The sequence below is a fragment of the Cynocephalus volans genome, chromosome 11, assembly GCF_027409185.1.
Source record: "Cynocephalus volans isolate mCynVol1 chromosome 11, mCynVol1.pri, whole genome shotgun sequence".
Classification (NCBI taxonomy): Eukaryota; Metazoa; Chordata; class Mammalia; order Dermoptera; family Cynocephalidae; genus Cynocephalus; species Cynocephalus volans.
The window spans coordinates 129629481-129648097 of record NC_084470.1 but is presented as its reverse complement, the minus strand read 5'-3'; the positions used below and the strand labels follow the sequence as shown (position 1 = coordinate 129648097).

The following is an 18617-nucleotide window of genomic DNA, read 5'->3' as shown; positions in this document are numbered from 1 at the left end:
TTTTATAAAACAGTAAATTTAAATAATATAATATGACACATTTAACTTTTAAGAGGAGCAACAATCTTCTATGTCCATTGTGACGCACCAAATATACTCAGATTTTTAGTTGATTTCCATAAAACCTTAAGAATTTTAAAATTTGACTTTATACAATTTGCATAATTGTCAAGCAATTAAATATCAGATTTAAATTTTTGTGTGTTAACTTGGGTTTTCAAAATCATTCCATTGACGTCTTTCAAATATTAATAGAGGAAGTACCAATAAGTACTACATTAAGTTTCAAAATGATCTATACTTCTAAGAGAATAAATTTTCTTTTTAAATATGAGAGAATTGAACATATTCCAATCTAGTTTCTTTCATGGCAGCAACACTTTTGTTTCAAGCAAGATCCTTGTAGAGAAAAAAAAAAGTCTGTCATTTCCTTTTTATCAAAGCTGAGTTTCCTCCCGAGAGTCTTGGCCAGTGGCGTTGCAGATGCTGTTTTTCCGACTGGGTTCACTGTTTGGAAGGTATGCCAGTGGATCTGGACGAATTAAGTACCTAACAAAAGAAAACAGAACAAATAACTTCGTCATAGTAAATAAAGGCAACGTTAACTCACACTGACACTTTAACTTTCTACTTTGCTATTTGCTCAGTTTTCAGGTTATCTAAACTGTGACTCAATATATAACACTGGTGGAAGGACTTTCTGTTTAGCTGGCCTATAAGATTTTTCAGGAATTATATTACCATTTCCATGCTTGAGAAGATTAGGGTGATGAAAACTGCACCTTCATCTTATCAAAAGTTTACGATTTCTTTTAGTATTTTGTTGATGTATTTGTCTCTTACTTTGGCCATTTTTCTGTCAAGGAGACCTACATCCTAGTGATGATTCTTCCATTACTTAACTTCTCTTAGTCTTATTTTTATCATTCATAAAATAAGAATTTCCATAGTCTTTTCAATTGAAATATTCTATGATTCTATAAAAATTAATGATTTGATAAATGTTATAGCAAATATTATGCACACATAATATTTTAATTACCAGGAAAATTATTCATCTAAAATTTTGTGTTATGGTGTAGTAAGTGATTGCTGTAGATTGTTTGAATTGTGTCCCTCCAAGGTTCATGTGTTGGAAGCTTAATTCCCACTGTAACTGCTGAGAGTGGGAAATCCTATTATGGCAATTGAAAGGTGGGGCCTTGAAGAGGTGATTGGATTGTAGGACCTGCAGCACTGAATGGATTAATAATGGTGGTCATGGCTGTGGTTCTGAGGGCTTTAAAAGAAGAGCACATGAGAGATTAGTCTCTCTCTGCTACACCATTTTCTGCCATGTGAGACCCCTGGGTCACTGTCACCAGCACCAAGACCCTCACCAGATGTGCTCTCTGGACTTTGGACTTCTCAGCTTCTGAAACTATAAGCAGCAAATTTTGTTTTCTCACAAAGTACCCAGTTCCAAGTATTTTGTTATATGCAACAGAAAAGAACTAACAAAGCAATTGTACTACAATAAAAAAGTAATTCTTAATTCAGTCTACTAGGAAATAGGAAAGTTTTCATCTGCCAAACTCAAACATTTCACTAAGGTTAGAATTTATTTTAACGGAGATGTTTTACTTCAGACTGTCAGCTGGTATATATCATCAATGCCCAGTTCTGAGAACCTATAAGACACAGTGCTAGCACCTGGGAATATAAAAATCACAAACTCTTACTCCTATCCTACAGATTAGAGTATCATTTATGAAACAGACAAAAAGAAGAAAAAGAAATTTCGAACATCACACAAAGAGAAAAAGAGCAACAGAAAGAACTAGGAAATAATTTATTGAGTGAGTTGGCTTGAACTTGTCTCTCCAGGCCTGAAAGGAGGGGAGCCGGGGTCACCCCAAACTCGGACAAGGGGGAACACAGAGGAGGCTGTTCCTGATATGCTTGGAAAATGAGTTTGACTTTAGAAGACTCACACTAGGAAGTAGTGGCAGGTAAAGTCAGAAAGAAAGGTAGGAAACAGCTAATTGAGGTCCTTAATTTTCAGGACTTATCCTGAAAATTAAAATTATTTCTTTTCTAAAAGCAGTGGAAAGTTACTGAGGATTTGGAGGGAGAGAGGTAAATATACACAATGCATCACTCTAAGAAAGTATTGTGCCAGGTGCAAATGAAAGTGGCATTTCATACTTCTATAATAATTTCAGAAAGAGGTGCAAAAAATGAATAGAGAAACTAATCTAAAAGTGAGGACTCCAGTGATGCGTGTACTTCTCTTAAAAACTAAAGAGAAAATATTCACAAAATGTACCCCTTAATGAAAATGAGAAGAGGCAATTGAAAGCACTGCAATCTGCTTTTTTTCTCGATCAAATAAAAGTTGAGATTAGTGTTTTTGGATATATTAACTGGATTTTGTTATCCATAAACACTGCTTTATAATTACTTTAAATATCATTAGCATTGCAGATCGATGAAGAAAACTAAGAGCACACATTTAGCTTTTTAACGCGATATCATCTGGTGATTAATTGTTCTCTGAATCAAATTAATGCTTCCCCTTCATTTAGAATAAGTGTTTGAAAGTGCATTTTTAGAAAAGCATATAAGGTATTAGTACAATCCATTGTCCCCTAAATTCATTGCTGTACTGACAAAAGCTCCTTTTTCTATGGTTAACACTACTAAGCCTATGAGTTCAATAAAGCAAATTTCTTAAACTGTGTTTTTATATACTACTTGCTATGGGAGATATTTTTTTGATGGTGCTTTATCATAGTTCCAGTTCTACTAAAATTTAATTATTTCAGTGCCACAACAGATCATTGTAATGATGTGAGCAAAGGTTTTTATTTTTTTTTAATAGTAGTCAAGCTGATGTTTTAGCTTAAAACCAATAAAAGGAGAATGTCCAAAAGGTCTCTGAAAATATACATAGTAACGTGCATATTTTATTTATAAGTTAAAAAGTTTTGGAAATTATTTCAAACTATAAACATATATATTTGATGGAAAGACATGTTCATAGACTCAGAAGATTAACAACGTGTTCTTTAACAGTTTGTCAAAAATATGGGAAATAATTGCATTAGGCTCAAGAAACTTACAATTTATTATGAAATACAAATACATTAAACATAACTTGCAAACTCTATGTAATTAATACAATTATAATTAATTGAAAAAGAGGTATGAGAAAGTTGGGGTTAAAAGGCATAAAATGGAGAATTAATAAAAATTCCCTGAATTTATGGGTTTAAAGGAAAGAAGACATGTATAGATATGGATGCTAGAGAAAAAAGGCAGTTTTGTTTTATTATAGCAATATATTAAGTGAAGGCTCTTGGGTGGGTAGTTGAAAGCCAGGCCCATCATTAATATGATGTTTTTCTCTTATTTAATGTCCTCTGTAAATTCAACAACATCCTTGGATATAATTTTTGGCAGTGCCTTATGAACTCTAGTAGTTTAAATTGTTATTCATCTGATTTCTCAAAGCTCCTGTGTCCTAACCAGTATCATCTGATGGTAAAATAGAACGTTATTGTACTTGCTAATTGTACCTTAGGTTCAGTTACTCCTGCTGTTGTTTTTCACTATCAAGTTTTTGAAACTCATTCCTCTTTCTGCCATAAAACCAAACATTATTCAACAGTCTATTATTCATTCTTCTACTTTTTCCTCTTTATGCATCTCTTGGGAAAAATCATTCTCTTTTTAGTTTTCTTCATCTAGAAGATGAAAAATAAATATTTTTTATACATAACTAGCTTACCTTCAAATCTCCAGTACTGCCATACATGTCCATGCTTTCTAGACATTTTCACTTGGCACTATAGAGAATATATCTGGACTTAGCTAACCATCTCACTTTTTTCCCATCCAACAACCCCTCTTTTCAGTTTGAAAATTTTTCTCTCCATTCTGACTTGTTCTGATGAAACATTTTTCTTTTGTAATCACACAGATCTGAAACCTTAAAGCTATGATAGACTCCAATTTCCAAGTCAATGACCAAGTCTCACTGTTTGCCTTCATAAATATATTTACATATGAACTTGCCTTTACAAACCATTATCTTGATGCTATGACAAATTCTTATCTCCCTCACACCTGCTTTTTAACTGGTTACCTGACTTTCAGGCTCATCCCAATCTTAATTGATCCTGCCAATCAGTCCTATTGCTTCCTGCAGAACTCCTTTAAAAAGAATAATACTGTTTCCACCCCAGCCAAAATTGCCCACAAAACTGGCAACATATAAAAGTAGTCTTCTGATTCTTTGCAGTTTACCAGCTTCGATTCTAAGCCACTTGCATGGATCCGTTTATTCTGTGCATCACAAAATAGTCTTACTTCTGCTAGTCTCTGACCTTATCTGTTGTCCTGATTACAGATAAAAACACGTCTTGTGGACTTAACACCTACCAATACTTTTGTATCTCTGGCATTTGCTTCACGTCACTAATACAATCTGGAGTTAGCTACCTTGGTCAAGTTCAGGACAAGACCAAGTAGCTCAAGAGTGGATTCTCCTCAGGAATTTCTTTCTACATCCAAAACCTGCCAAAGTGCCTTTTCTAAAATCTTGCTACTTTCCTGCTTTATATATATTAAAGTGCTGCCATCACCTATAAAGTCAAGTTTAAACTCTTTATTTCATCATCTGAAGCCCATTCCAGAGTCAAGTCTAACTTATGTTTCTGATATTATGTTTAACTACTTAACAAGAGAAATGCTAAAAATACGAAGCTTCTCTAGTGGACAAACTGCCAACTGAAGCACTTTATGCAATTCCGCAGCATGCATTTTCTCAAGCTATTTTCCCTGTTCTGGAATGTCCACTGCTCTCCACCAACACAAATCCTATCTACCCTTTAGAGTCTCGTTGAATTATAGCATCCTTTGTAATCACTCCAACTCTCAATAATGTCTTCCTCCTTGAATTTAGAAAAGCATCATCTATCTCACTCAATTGAGGCTGTTTATTAGTGACAAAGTCATGTTATATATTGCTACTAAACTTTTCCATGCTTAAATTAACAGAACTATGTTAATTAGAATATAAGTACTGTGAAGTCAGGGAAAATGTCTTAGTCATCTCTATACCACATTTAAAGCAGTGCTATTACAATTATACATTCACAGTACAAGTGTACCTGAAAAAGTTCATGAAAAGATTCATATGATCTTTCAATTCTATCTTTTCATGAACTTTTTGAAGCACCCTCATACATATTTTTCAATGACTTAAATTATTCCCAGAGATCTTTTCCTAATAAGTGTTTTGGCTTATTTTACTCTTTTAGGAAATTTAAGTTATTTAGAACTAGATAGTGTGGGATATTTCAAGATTTACTTTGAGTTGTTCTCTTATTATTTATGTTTTTTCTTATTTCTGCAAATATATATTAGCTGTCAGAATACAGAATTCATGTTGATATTTCCTTATTTCTATACCCTTTCTTTTAAACAATCCTTCAGTTTTTATAGTACTGCACACAGCAACACATTAAATGCATTTGTTTACTGAAAAAATATTAGTCTTTGAGCTCCTAAACATTTATATCACAAAAAAGGGCTAGAATGTCAGAAATAAAAATATAAAATGAAATTGGTAGTTTTCTGAAAATACATGACTTAGGTGAGATATGAGATCAACTTACACAACATCATTCAGCTCTAGTCTGGTATCTGGAGATGGGTTAATCAGGATGTAGGAGAGGGTACTTTGATGGTCATTCATTTCATCTAGAAGATAAATAAATGCCAAGTTTGTTATGCTACTTACAAAAAATTACAGGAATTATTGTAGAGCAGCTTATGTTCAAACTATATAGCTGTCAACAAGAACTTGCCAAAGTTTTGCTCACAGCCTGATTGGGAACATAAGTTTAGCTATTTTCAAATTACAGTCGTTGGAAACATCTGACATGTACCCATTTTTTGTTCCAATAGATGATAAAAATAAAGTATATAATTCTGTTCAGAACAACCAGTCACAGTCTACTCTTCAAGCTATTATGCTGAAAAATGTATTTCTATTAAAGAAAAAGCTGGACAAGATGTTGACTTGAGTTTTTATGCTTTATCAATTACAAAAAATAATTAGGGTTATGGACAGCAATCCCAGACAGGAATATTCATATTGTGAATTCTTTGAAAAATCATCTAATTACATTGGGTTTAGTAAATATGATAGAAATGTGTCTAAGAAGCTTGACGATCTTTATTTCATGATACATCTGATATAAATCACCCTACTCTTTTGCAGAATGCAAAGAAACCTTTGGAAGAGAATTTAACCATAAGTTTTAAAGGAAGAATGCCTCTGAATCATTTTTTTTTCTACAATATATATACTTTTTATATAAAAGGCTATGCCTTTTAATTTGACTAATTCTTTCTGAAGACATCTTCTGGCTATAAAGGATAGAAAGCTGATTTGGTAATATATAGGACAGTTAAAAAAAAGCAAACAGCTATAAGTTCTCAATTTTCTAGATTTCAAGGTTATCATAAGATGTAAGTGTAAAGCCATGTGGACACATACTTCAATAAACGTAATTTCTCCCAAGGATAAAGTTTTTAGCCTGTGATGACACTCTTAAAAATCCTGCTCTACAGCCACAGTCTTCCTTCTAGTCACATCAGTTGCAGACAAATGTGGCTCCTAAAAGAAATACTAAGCTTTGCACTTTGATCCAAAATCTAAGACTAAACTTCATACCAGTAGAGATATATCAATACTCAAATTACTACATTAAATTAAAATAAAGACTTTTTAAGGCCAACATAGATGACCCTGATAAACAATTTGCTGATTAGAATATATATTATTTTCATAAAATATAAGTTAATATTAAAAAATAATTTCAGTTATGGTATTTCAAGTTGATATTCAGATATACCCTATTTTTAAATTTAAAAATTTATAGACTTTGGAAATTCATCTTATAAGGCAAATAAACTGCAGAATAATTGAAACCACGGTGAATTTGCCAGTAAGACTATTATAATCATAGCCTCATCAAATTGATATTCAAATTAAAGTTCAGTTGCACCCTCCAATTTAGGGTTAGGGTTAGGGTTGCCTGGCAAATTAGAGAATGCCCAGTGAAATTTGAATTTGAAATAAACAACTACAATTTTTAAGCACAAATATGTTCCAACTATTGCATGTGACATACTTATACTAAAAAACATTATTTGCTGTTTATCTGAAATTCAAATTCCGCTGGGAAACCTGTATTTTCATTTGCTAAATCTTGCAATCATTCCTAAGAGTAGACGGCTAACTCAACTTGCTGGAGCTTAGAATTCCAATGAGTATATAATGATGCTTACTCCAAACAAGGAATAATTCCCGTTGAAAGCATAGTGCACTGCCAAGAGATTATCAAGATTATTTCTCTATATAAAAGGCAATTTTGATTCATGCGTGCTTTTCGAGAAATTTTTCCCTTGTGTGAATTTCCACAACTGCTATGCAAAGGAACAGAGATTGACAATGCATTGTGAAGACTAAATCATCATATTATGAAATATAACAGGTCTACTAGAAAATCTCCTTTTCATTTGGCTTTGTACAACTCAGTTTCTTATACAAACAGTGGCATCATTGAACTGTCACACAAGGAAAGCAATTCCACCAGACAACTTCTCAGTGAACACAGATACCAAACTTCCCTTCTTGATTATTAACAAGTGTTGTACTCATTTTTAGTTCTGGAATTAAGCCAAAATTTATTGGTGACTTGGTTTGCCTGTTAAAAACGTAAAAATTGTCTAGAAAGCAGAAATTTCCAACAGTACATATAAGATTATAGGATACTGAAGACTTTAATTTTGCTATGAACAACAGGAATTGGAGCAAACGTTTTGCTAATGTGCTCAATTCAAAAATTTTATATGGTTTATATCAAGACATGGATAACATCAGAATCAGAAGTGACCACTACTGGTTTCTTCCCTCACCCCTCATTGGCTTTTCCTCGGGACAGGAATGAGTTATCTTCTTGATTTAGGTTGGAAGGAGTTGCTGAGTCCAGAGCTATTTTCTTCCTCTTTCACGTCTGCCTCACTACAGAGTCAATTCTGGCCTGCTTGTTCTCTGCCATGCTTCTCTGTTGGGAAAGCTGTCAGTTGTCTCTCTCTCTTTGTGGCTTTGTGTTTAAGAATTAAGGACTGAAAGTTTTACAAAGCTTATTGGGGCACACATCAAAACCACATTCAACAATAGTTTTTATCAGCCAAAAGTCTGATATTTTCGTTCTCATCAGTCATCCCCTATGGCTGTTTTCTAGTTATTTCTTAATTCCGAAGGAGAAAATGTGGTAGCCTTGCTGTATCTTTAAGATATTATCATAAAAATTATTATTGACCATGAGAAGACAAATTGATTAAAATAAGGTTCTGTACCAAAAATACAACAGCATATTTACTGCATAAAATGAATTTGCTTTGGTAAATTTGGCTTCATTCTATTTCCTACCCAAAGAAAATACCTACCAAGGGAATCTGCTGTGAATACATTCACTGTGTTTCTGATAGCTAAACTCTGACCTTGGCAAGATAAAAATTGCTATTTAGTTTAAATTATTTTCATTGAAATTATTGTTCCATCATTGACATGATTCCTTTAATGAAACCATTTTCTTCTTTTAAAAAATTGGAAAAAAAAAAAAAACCCCACCCTAGAATACTGCACACTTTAAAAGAAATTCTATAGGGTAAAGTTCAAGGATTGCAAGTAGTATTCACAAGGAAACTCATCTTGCTATAATTAGCACATACAATTATTCAGTTGAAATTTTCAAAAATAGCAAATATTCTGCTTAAAGTGTTTTATGTAAATAGAGCATATTTAGAAGGAAATGAAATCATACTCTTATAGTTCTTACAAAATAATTAATTAATGAGTCCTATTCCACATAAGCATATTTCCTTTTTTTTGTTTAAGTATTTTAAAAGGCCTTGTGAAAGAGGAGAATATAATTTGCTAAGAAAGATATTTAAGTATTACATATATTTGTGTAGGTTAGCATTAAATAATTCTTCCTTTACGAATGATTATGTCCCCCCCCAAATTTTAATCACCAATTAAATCTCCCTAATCACCAATGTGACTGTATTTGGAAATAGAGCCTTAAGGGGTAAAGTTAAATGAGGTTATAAGATTGGGCCCTAGTCTAATAGGACTGGTGTCCTTATAAGAAGCAGAGACACAAGGAGTGCAGACACACAGAACAGGTCACGTGAGGACACAGCAAGAAGGCCACCACGTGCAAGCCAAGTTGGGAGGCCTCAGGAAGAAACCCGCCCTTTGGGCGCCATGATCTTCCAGCCTCAGAACTGTGAGAAAATAAAATTTTTATTGTTTAAACCATCCAGTCTTAGAAGCTCTCTAGTGGTATTTTGTTGTGGCAGTCCTAGTAGACTGATATAACTTCCGAAAGCACATATCCACTATATGCTGTATAATCAGAGAAACATTTCATATACTACAAACATCACTGAGAGGCCAGTTAAGAACAAAGGCTCTGAAACCAAATTGAAATTCTGTCACCGTCAATTAATTACTCACTATGCGATCTTAGGCAAATTATTTATTTTCTCTTAATTTCTATTTGCTCAGTTTCCTCACCTGTAAAATGGGGACTGTAATAGTGCTACCTTATAGATTGTTGTTAGAATTAAATTATGAAGAAGTAATACAATTTAAAATTAATATATTGACATTAATATATAGTTCTTAAACTTAGTTCCTAATTCATATCGAGTGCTATGTAAAGGGAATCTATTATTATTATAGCAGGCAAAGTCAAGCTATAAATTTTAAAAAATAATTGTATATATATTGTGATAAAAGGTGCTGATACATAAAGATAGGGGAGCAGTGTTCCAAGTAAACAGAACAGAAAATGGGAAATCTTAAAATGGTTTAGTTTAATCTTCAGAAAGTAGCCGCAAGGGAATGGACTGAAGTGAGCACAGAGGAGATTAATCGAAGATGATGTTGAAAAAGCTGAGGCCAGATCCTTGAAGGGCTTTACAGACCTTGGTGAGAAGTCTGAATTTTATTCTAAGTGCAATAAAAAAAACATTGAAAACTTGTAAGGGGCTGGGGCAGGGGGGTTGGTGGCATGACCTGATTTCGTACTAAATATATCACTTTGCTGCGTGGGAAATGAACTTGGTGGGGGTGGGGGTGGGCAGGCTCAGACTCGGGAATACTGAGTGGTCATTGTGGGACAGAAACCCAGGTGAGAGATGGTGGCAGCCTGGGAGCAGTGAAAATGGAGGAGATTAGAAAAGAGGGAGGGAAACGGGGGGAACAGAGAGACAGAGAGAGAGAGAGAGACAGAGCGAGAGACAGAGACAGAGGGAGAGACAGAGGGAGGGAGGGAGAGAGGGAGAGAGAGAGAGAAACTGAGAAAGGGAGGGAGGAATGGAAGGAGACGATTTGAGGATGGGAAATAGCACAGCAGGTGTGAACCTAAGGAGAAAAAGCAAGAAGAAGAAATAGGTTCTCTATGAGAGAGAGGGTATATTTTTCTTCAGTTTCCACAAAGAAATACCTTATCGGGAAAATAATCTCAGTTGCACACCACTTACTCCTTCTATGTAGTCTAAAAATACAAATATAGCACTAGCATAACCTTACTGAAGGTTTCCTTTCCCCTCACTGAACTTGCACCCACGCTCCGTGTCACCCATCTGTCACACCGGCTGGTTTTGTAAGGCTGATCCTGCTTGCCTCGTATTGCACTTGAACACTGAACTGTGCTTATCAGTACAACCATTTTACCCATTTTTATTGAACTGACCCGTATATTTTAGGGGAAAAAAAGGTGATCAGAGATAGGAATAGAAGAATAATTTTATTTAACCAACCTCTATTTAAAATGATTTTTATTACCTTTCAAAAATTTAGAGCTATTTTATAACAGGCAAGATAAATTCCAAGAAAAAAAAAAGTGAGCTATCTTAATTTTCCTTCATACATATATTCAGAAGTGAAGATTGTATGAAATAATTATCAAAATCAGTAGAATGATTTTAGCAACATTTCAAAAATGCCTAAATTTCAGCTCTGCAACGAGCCACTCTATCACTTACGAGCTTCGTACACAACTCTAGTTACTAGAGACTAAATTTTCCTTTCGAAATGGAGCATTCAATATTTCTTAACTTTTTAAAATCTATGTTACTACCTTCTGTAAATATTAAGAGACCAGAACAGCCTTGCTAGTATTTTAATGTGGCAGGGAATTCAGAAACATGAACGAGTCTAAAAAACATTTCTTCAATGGTGCAAAGTCCTGTTTTGTTTTGTTAAGGTGTTTTCTCCGCTGCCCCACAACTCCCAGGCCACCACCGAGTATAGACCTCCAGGGCTATTGGGTGGCCCTGGTGAATTGAAATTTTCAATAAATCCTAGTATCTTTCAAAATACTATGATGAAAAATATTTTATATTAAGTGACATGGGCCAAAATTATCTGGATTGTCTGCAAAGTAAGGAACATAGGGTATATTTATGTTTAAATAGAATTAGTTGCATTTCAAATAATGGGTTTGATATGTTTTTAGGCAAAGTACTTCTAAATTTAAAGCCATGAATCTGATTGATAATCTAAAAATAGTGAGTAAATACATTACAGAAAGTCTGAAAGATTTTGGAAGCACAAAAACCACATTTATTATATTTTTTTCATTTTCATGATTGGATCCACTGCTTTAAATTTAAAGCTACTTCTGAAATGGTATCTGAAGGTTGAATAAAAATGTATCGAGCATAGTATTTAGACAATTTAAAAATAAGCATACATATACCATGTTTTCCATTTTGCAGCTATCCTGTGGTACTTTCATTTGACTTCCAGAGGCATTTTGGCGACTGATAAATCATAATTTATCACATGATATTTATTATTTTGTTCTTCACTTCAGTTACTTTGTAACGATAACCGAGCAGGATTACAACCACAGGCAATTCTAATACTGAGAATATAGCAATGAGAAGATGGGCAAGGTCCTCGTCTTCACAGACGTTTTCAGCGATTTTCTTGCAGGGCAATATACTGTGTAATACTGATCGTTAGAACAGGCGTCAGGAGTCTTTAGTGACAGGTTTACCTCTAAGTTAACTGAACTTCCCATATGACTTTGAACACATCATTTAAGATATTTTAGGATAATTATCATAGGCTTGTTCATAAAAACATCATAAGAAATGAACTAATCCCAAGTGCACATTCAATGAGTTCTAACAAATGCATACAGTTAGGCAACCACTACTGTAATTTTTATATAGAACATTTCCTTAATACCAAAAAGTTCTCTCACGCTTCTTTGCAGTCAATTCCCTCCCCTAATTCTTAACCCCTAACAATCACTGACTTCAAGGAGCAATCACTTTTCTAGGAATCGTATTGTGTTTCTGTGTGTTTTTTTACATCTTAACATCATAATGTTTTGTGATGTATTCATTTATTGCGTGGATCTACTTTGATATTAATTTATTAATGCATGAAATATGTTTTTATGCTTTTAATTTTAACCTTTTTAAGTGGGTTTCTTTTAGACAACATATAGTTGGGTTTTGCTTCTTTTAATCTTATTTGATGACCTCTGCCTTTTAATATTTTGTCTGTTTATATTTAATGTAATTATCAATATAAATGGGTTTCAATTTACTACCTTGCTAGATGTGTTCCACTTGTCCCAAATAATATTCTTCTTCCTTTCTTCATTCTCTGTTTTTTGGATTAATTGAGGGTTTTTTAAAAAATTTTTCTCCTTTTAATTCTTCTATTTTATTTGCACTATTGCACTATTAGTTATCTCTTTGCTTTAGTTGTTTTATAGTTCCTGTGGGTCATAGATTGTCAAACTTTTGTTCTATGAAGGACCGGATAGTAAAAATTTCAGGCTTTGCAGGCCATATGGTCTTTGTTGCACTTACTAAACTCTTGCACTGTAGATTCAAGGCAGCTGTGGGCAATACATAAACAAGCACAGATGACAGCTTCAGTGACAGAAGCTAGTGTGCTTTAGTTTGCTGTCCCCTTCTCTATAGTTTACCATACACCACTTTAACTTATCACATGCTACTCTCAAATAATATTGTACGACTTCACAGGTAGTGAAACAACCTCACTTCATTATATATCCATTCCCCCTCCCTATTATTTGTATAATTATTTTCATATATTCTTGCTTCTGTATGTGATATGGACCTCACAATGTATGTTATGTTTGCTTTAAACAGTAAATTATCTTTTAACAAAACAGAAACATATGTTTTGTATTTACCCATATATTTACCATTTCTTTTGTCTAGATCCAGATTTCCACCTGGCATTATTTTCCTTCTCTCTTGGTAACTTTTATCATTTTTTCATAGTAGACATCCGCTATTGACGAATTCTCTCAGCATTTGTTTATCTAAAACTGAAAGGTATTTATATTGTGTATTGAGTTCTAGGTAGAGTTTATTTTCTAAATATACACTAAAGTACTCTAAAGATGTCTTTCTAATGTTTTTTGATTTGCAAAGTTTCGAACAAGAAGTTTGTTGTCATCTTATATGTTTGTTGTCTTCCTCATTGATAAAGTATCTTTTTACTCTGACTCTTTTTGAGGTGTCTTATCATTGCTTTTCAGCAATTTTGTATACTGTGTCTTGACATTTTATTTCTTAATATTTATATTGCTTGGGTTTTATTGAGATTTTTGGATTTTGGGTAGAGTTCTCATGAAATTTAGAAAAAATTTGGCCATTATTTCTTGAAATATCTATTTTCTCTCCTTCTGAAACTCCAATTACATGTGTTAGATTATTTGATATTGTTCTACCAGTAACTAACATTTTTTTTTCCTCCAGATTTCCTCCCATGTGGTGCATTTTGGATGGTCTATCGCTGTGGCTTATACGTATGGATATTTTGTCCTGTGAGAGCTATTCTGATGCTAATCCCATCCAGTATTTTACTTTGAATACTGCATTATTCACCTTTAGGAGGTTTAATTTGGCCTCCTTTATATCTTCAGTTTACCTCCTTATCATGCTCATGTTTCTTCTACCATCCTAAATATATAGAGTATATTACAGCAACGACTTGAATATCCATTTTTTTTTTTCTGAATCTGTTTCTATTGATTGATTTTTCTACTGGTTATGGGTCATTTGTTCTTATTTTAGGTCTCCCTTCTTGACCTGGAAAGGGCTTAACTCATTTATTTCTCTTCTCTCAGGAAACACAGTTATATGCTTTCTTTTGTCCAATGTCCGCACACTATTGTTTCATGTTTTTCCAGCTGTTTAAGTTTAGAGTATAAATGGTTGTCAGAATCAGAAGTTCCTCCTTGTTGTTTTAGTGCGTGTAGAAAGCTGAGTCTGCCGTCTTGTTGAGTGTACTCGACCCATAACAAAACGTTAAAAGTAAAAAGTACACTCAACCAGTTAACTTTCTTTGTCAATGGCAAAAAATATTTTATTTTTTTTTCAAATTGGCCACATTTTTCTTACACATATGCCAATGCATGATATTTGAATTTCCAGTCATATAAATAAAATAAATGTATATATTTATAAATATATGTATAAATTCAATTAAGTTAACTATGGCGGTACATTATTTAAAAATATTGGCCTTGAACAATTAATATTCTAGGAAGAATCTGATAAAACTAGATGAAATAAAACTTTATGGTTTAATTTAAGGAGATCTGGAAGATGTATTGCCTAAATATTTTCATTTACTACAAATCATCAACTCATCAATTACCCTTGTTGAAAGCTTTATTGCTTTATCTATTAAGAAAAATCATTAAGTTTGTTTTGTTCTATTAATGTTCTATGGATAGAATGAGATTAACATAAACCTATAACAAACAAAAATACTCTGTATCCTTATGTTTCTGAGTACACCGTGCGAGAATGGACTAGTTCTAGACATACAGAATAACACAAAATCATCATCCATTTTCTGGGAATCTATACTGGGAACATACTGATCACTCACACACACATACATGCACACACACACACACATGCACACGCACGCACGCACGCACACACATGCACACACACGCACACACATGCACACACACGCACACACACGCACACACACACACACATTAACACTATGTATTCAATTATATAGGAAAAAGTTAAATGATATACCTCACTGAGCAATAAAAATCCAGTGCTTATTTCTTTTGAAATAATAAATTTTTAATGAAGTCATTAGAGTGATCTCAAGTAATTATTCTTTCTAAGCCCTAAATATTGCAACTATTCTAGAAGAAAATGACTTTTCTGTCTTTGGTAATATGTTTTAGGATAAATCTGTGAAAAATTTTGTGCTAGAGAAAAGTACCTGACACATTCATTAGAATTTGGAGGAATTTTCTGTTCAATCAGTGAATTATATGAGTCTGAAAACAGATGGTCATGGTGTTACCGTTACCACCACCAGCACCGGCACTGCTAGTATTGCTACTGCTACTACGTCTATCTATCATAGCTTGGGTAGGAATAACAATCCTTTCCTGTAAACTTTGCTCATTTCTTTTCCATAAGAAAGGCAATGACTGAGAAATAAGTCATCATTTTAGCTATTAAAAAAGTTCTTGGTTAATCTAGCCACAATTTCAGGCAAATTATAAGTTTACATTAAATAATACGGCTTTCTGGTGGATATAATAAAAGACAGGTCTCGACACTATTAATTACCTCTTTGTTATTGCAAATGATTTCTTTTTATTTTCCCTTTGGCTTTCCATCTTTTACTAACAGTATGAACAATAATAATTTATGTCAAAGTCAGCTAGCCCTTATAGCAGGAGTCACACCAGGAAGACTTAACTTGCCAGTTCATACTATGAAAAATGCCTGCCGTTCTATGAGCTAATCATTAAGAATCTGTTAATAGTTAGAAAGAGTAATTTTAGTGAGTGTGAGAGCCATTCCAAAAAGATTGTTGAAGAATAATGCTAGTTATTAACAGACAGAAAATAGCAATTATTCGCATTGCAGTGTAGTTGATAGGTTAAGAAACCATTTCCCATGCATTCTATTATTTGACAGTTATAACTATCACATCACGCCCCTGGGAAATACTTTCTTATCCTCACTTGATGGCTGTAGAATGTGAAGTTCAGATAGATAGTGACTAGCCCCCAAACACACAGTTAGTTCATCTTTGAGTAAAATATGTTTTTAAAATTATATTAATTTACAAAAAAATCAATAAAAAACAATCAAAATTTGTAAATAGTCACTCTATATATTTTCCCAAGGAATACAGGTCCTCAAGTTCTATCTCTGACATCCTTAGAATCAGATGTGCTTCAGAAATGAATTTTTCAGAGTTAGAAAGAGATGCTAGACAAGTAATGTATATTATGTAACATCCTCAGCAGGGTCTGAAGCAGCAGACAAATTCATATTTCTGCAAGGAAACGTATGAATGTTTACAAAAAATAAGATAAATAAAAGATACAAATAGTTTCAAGCAGTTTGCATCAGTTTCTGCATCCAAACTAGTTTTCTGCATGCCAAACTCACTTAAAAACTTTTTTTCAGAAGTTTTGTATTTTGGAATTTCAAGGGAGGTATTATGTACCTGTAATCTAATAGAAGTCTTTTGGGAATAGGTATATGTTTATCTCAGATAATACAAGTGTAAGCATTTATATTATTTTTAGGTATTTCAACCTAACCTGTAGAGATAGATCTTATATCAAAGAATCTTAAAAATTCTAATTATTGTAGGGACAAAGTTCAGAGTTTCAGTACCCTCTCCATGTTAATTACTCTGGGTAAGGAATTTAATGTCTCAGAGCTTTGTTTTTATCTCTCAAAAGGTAAAGAAAATGTATCTCCACTACTTTACTGTTGAGAATTTTCATGTGGTATTATATAAGCATAATACAGGTAGAAAAATCTTGCCCTTGGTCTTAAAATTGTCTTTAATTATTCCTTTTCAAATTTATCTTCATATTTTCCTCAACAACTGCGAATTCTTTCACAGTCATAAAGCAATAATTTCTATAGCCTCGAGCATCAAACTTTCTAAATTTACTGAAGGAGGGTTCATAAACTTGCTACTGTTCAGCCTCTTTTTAGGCCTAGCATATCTTTTTGCCATTAAAAAAAGGTTAACATTTTTCTCAAATATGAAACCCTGAAATCAGTCATGAAAACATTAGGCCACATAAAAACAACATCCCATGTAAGCCATGGTCCATGAGACCATTTCCTATAAATCATAACTTTACATTCTTTAGTTAAGGAAAGATAATTTGGAAATACTTGGTCGATAAGTTATGACAGTGTTGGCTTCCCTGAGATATTAGTGATGACTTGTATTTTAAAATTATTGCCAATTGATTGAAAGAAGATATTAGCAATTTAGTGAATTTTTAAATTTTAAGTATTTTCCAATGTTTTATTATAATTTACCTGCTGTTTGAGATATTGCCAGTTTTTTCCTTTAGAAATATAAAAATAAAGTGTCTAATGAGTCACTTCTAAAGCAGCATTATTCTGCAAGTTTGAGAATTTCACATGTGATTCTCATACAAATACTTTGTTAAAAACTTAAATTCAGAAGAAATACCGAGAACACAAATTCAGGAGGGAGACAGAGAAAGAGGATCCAAGAAAAAATACGCCTGTTGATGGACCAAGAAAAATAAGGATAATTTATATTTGACAATGTTCTCTCAAAATGGGACAGGAGAAAAAGAAATGTGTCAAAAGTAAATGTGAGGTGGTAATATGAAGACATGGAGTGTAGTTAGTTTGATAAAAGAAAGATAACGAGAAAAGGTGAACACTATGAAGTGTGTGTACACATGTGCATGTGAGCATGCACAAACAGGTACGTGTGTGTGTGTGCATGTGTGTTTGTGTTAGGATAAGGGAAGAACATCTGTTTACTTACAGGAGAAACTGAAGAAGAAAAATAAAGATGAAGGATTATGAAAGAGTGAGATTAGCTAATACAATTTGATTTTGAAGGAGCCTGGAACAAACAGGATCAACAACAGTATAGGCCAATAATTCTTTCTTTTTATCTGGAGCAGCTAACTATAAAATTAATTTGGAAGAAGAAACATTCAAAAATAGCTAAGAAAATACTGAAAAAGTAGAGTGTAAAGGACCATAGCCCCACCCAATATTAAAATATACTGCAAAGTCTCTATAATAAAAATAGTAGGTACTTTTGCCTGTAGATAGATCAAGAAAAATAAGGACAGACAGATCATTGTAACACAACAAAAAGTCTAGAAATAGACCCAATCACGTGTACAAATTTGGGATCTGGAAAAAGCAGGAAGTAAAATCATTGGAGGAGAGTATGTATTTTAATAACTGGTGGTGCATAGCTAAATATGGAAAAGTATATTGGAAAAGATTAAAATTTGTCCTCTTGCTCACCCTATACAACAGAATAAATTCCAAATGCATCAGATATTTAAATGAAAAATGTGAAACCAAATAAATAATAAAAGAAAACATGGCAGAATTCCTCTGTAAACTGCGAAGGAGAAAAGCTTCTCTGTTACTCGAAATCAATAAACAATAATGAAAATGAAAAAAAT

General features: G+C 33.2%; 1 protein-coding gene across 3 annotated transcripts in view; it reads right to left on the bottom strand.

Moving 5' to 3' along the window:
- Positions 1 to 437: 437 nt before the first annotated feature.
- KCNT2 (potassium sodium-activated channel subfamily T member 2) overlaps positions 438 to 18617 on the bottom strand; it is a 388988-nt gene continuing 370808 nt past the window's right edge. For all 3 annotated transcript variants that reach the window (XM_063114556.1, XM_063114557.1, XM_063114558.1), the window contains 2 exons: positions 5664 to 5748; positions 438 to 549 (listed from right to left, as the gene is read on the bottom strand). In XM_063114556.1, the coding sequence (XP_062970626.1) occupies positions 438 to 549; positions 5664 to 5748 (197 nt within the window). The remainder of the gene's footprint in view (positions 550 to 5663; positions 5749 to 18617) is intronic.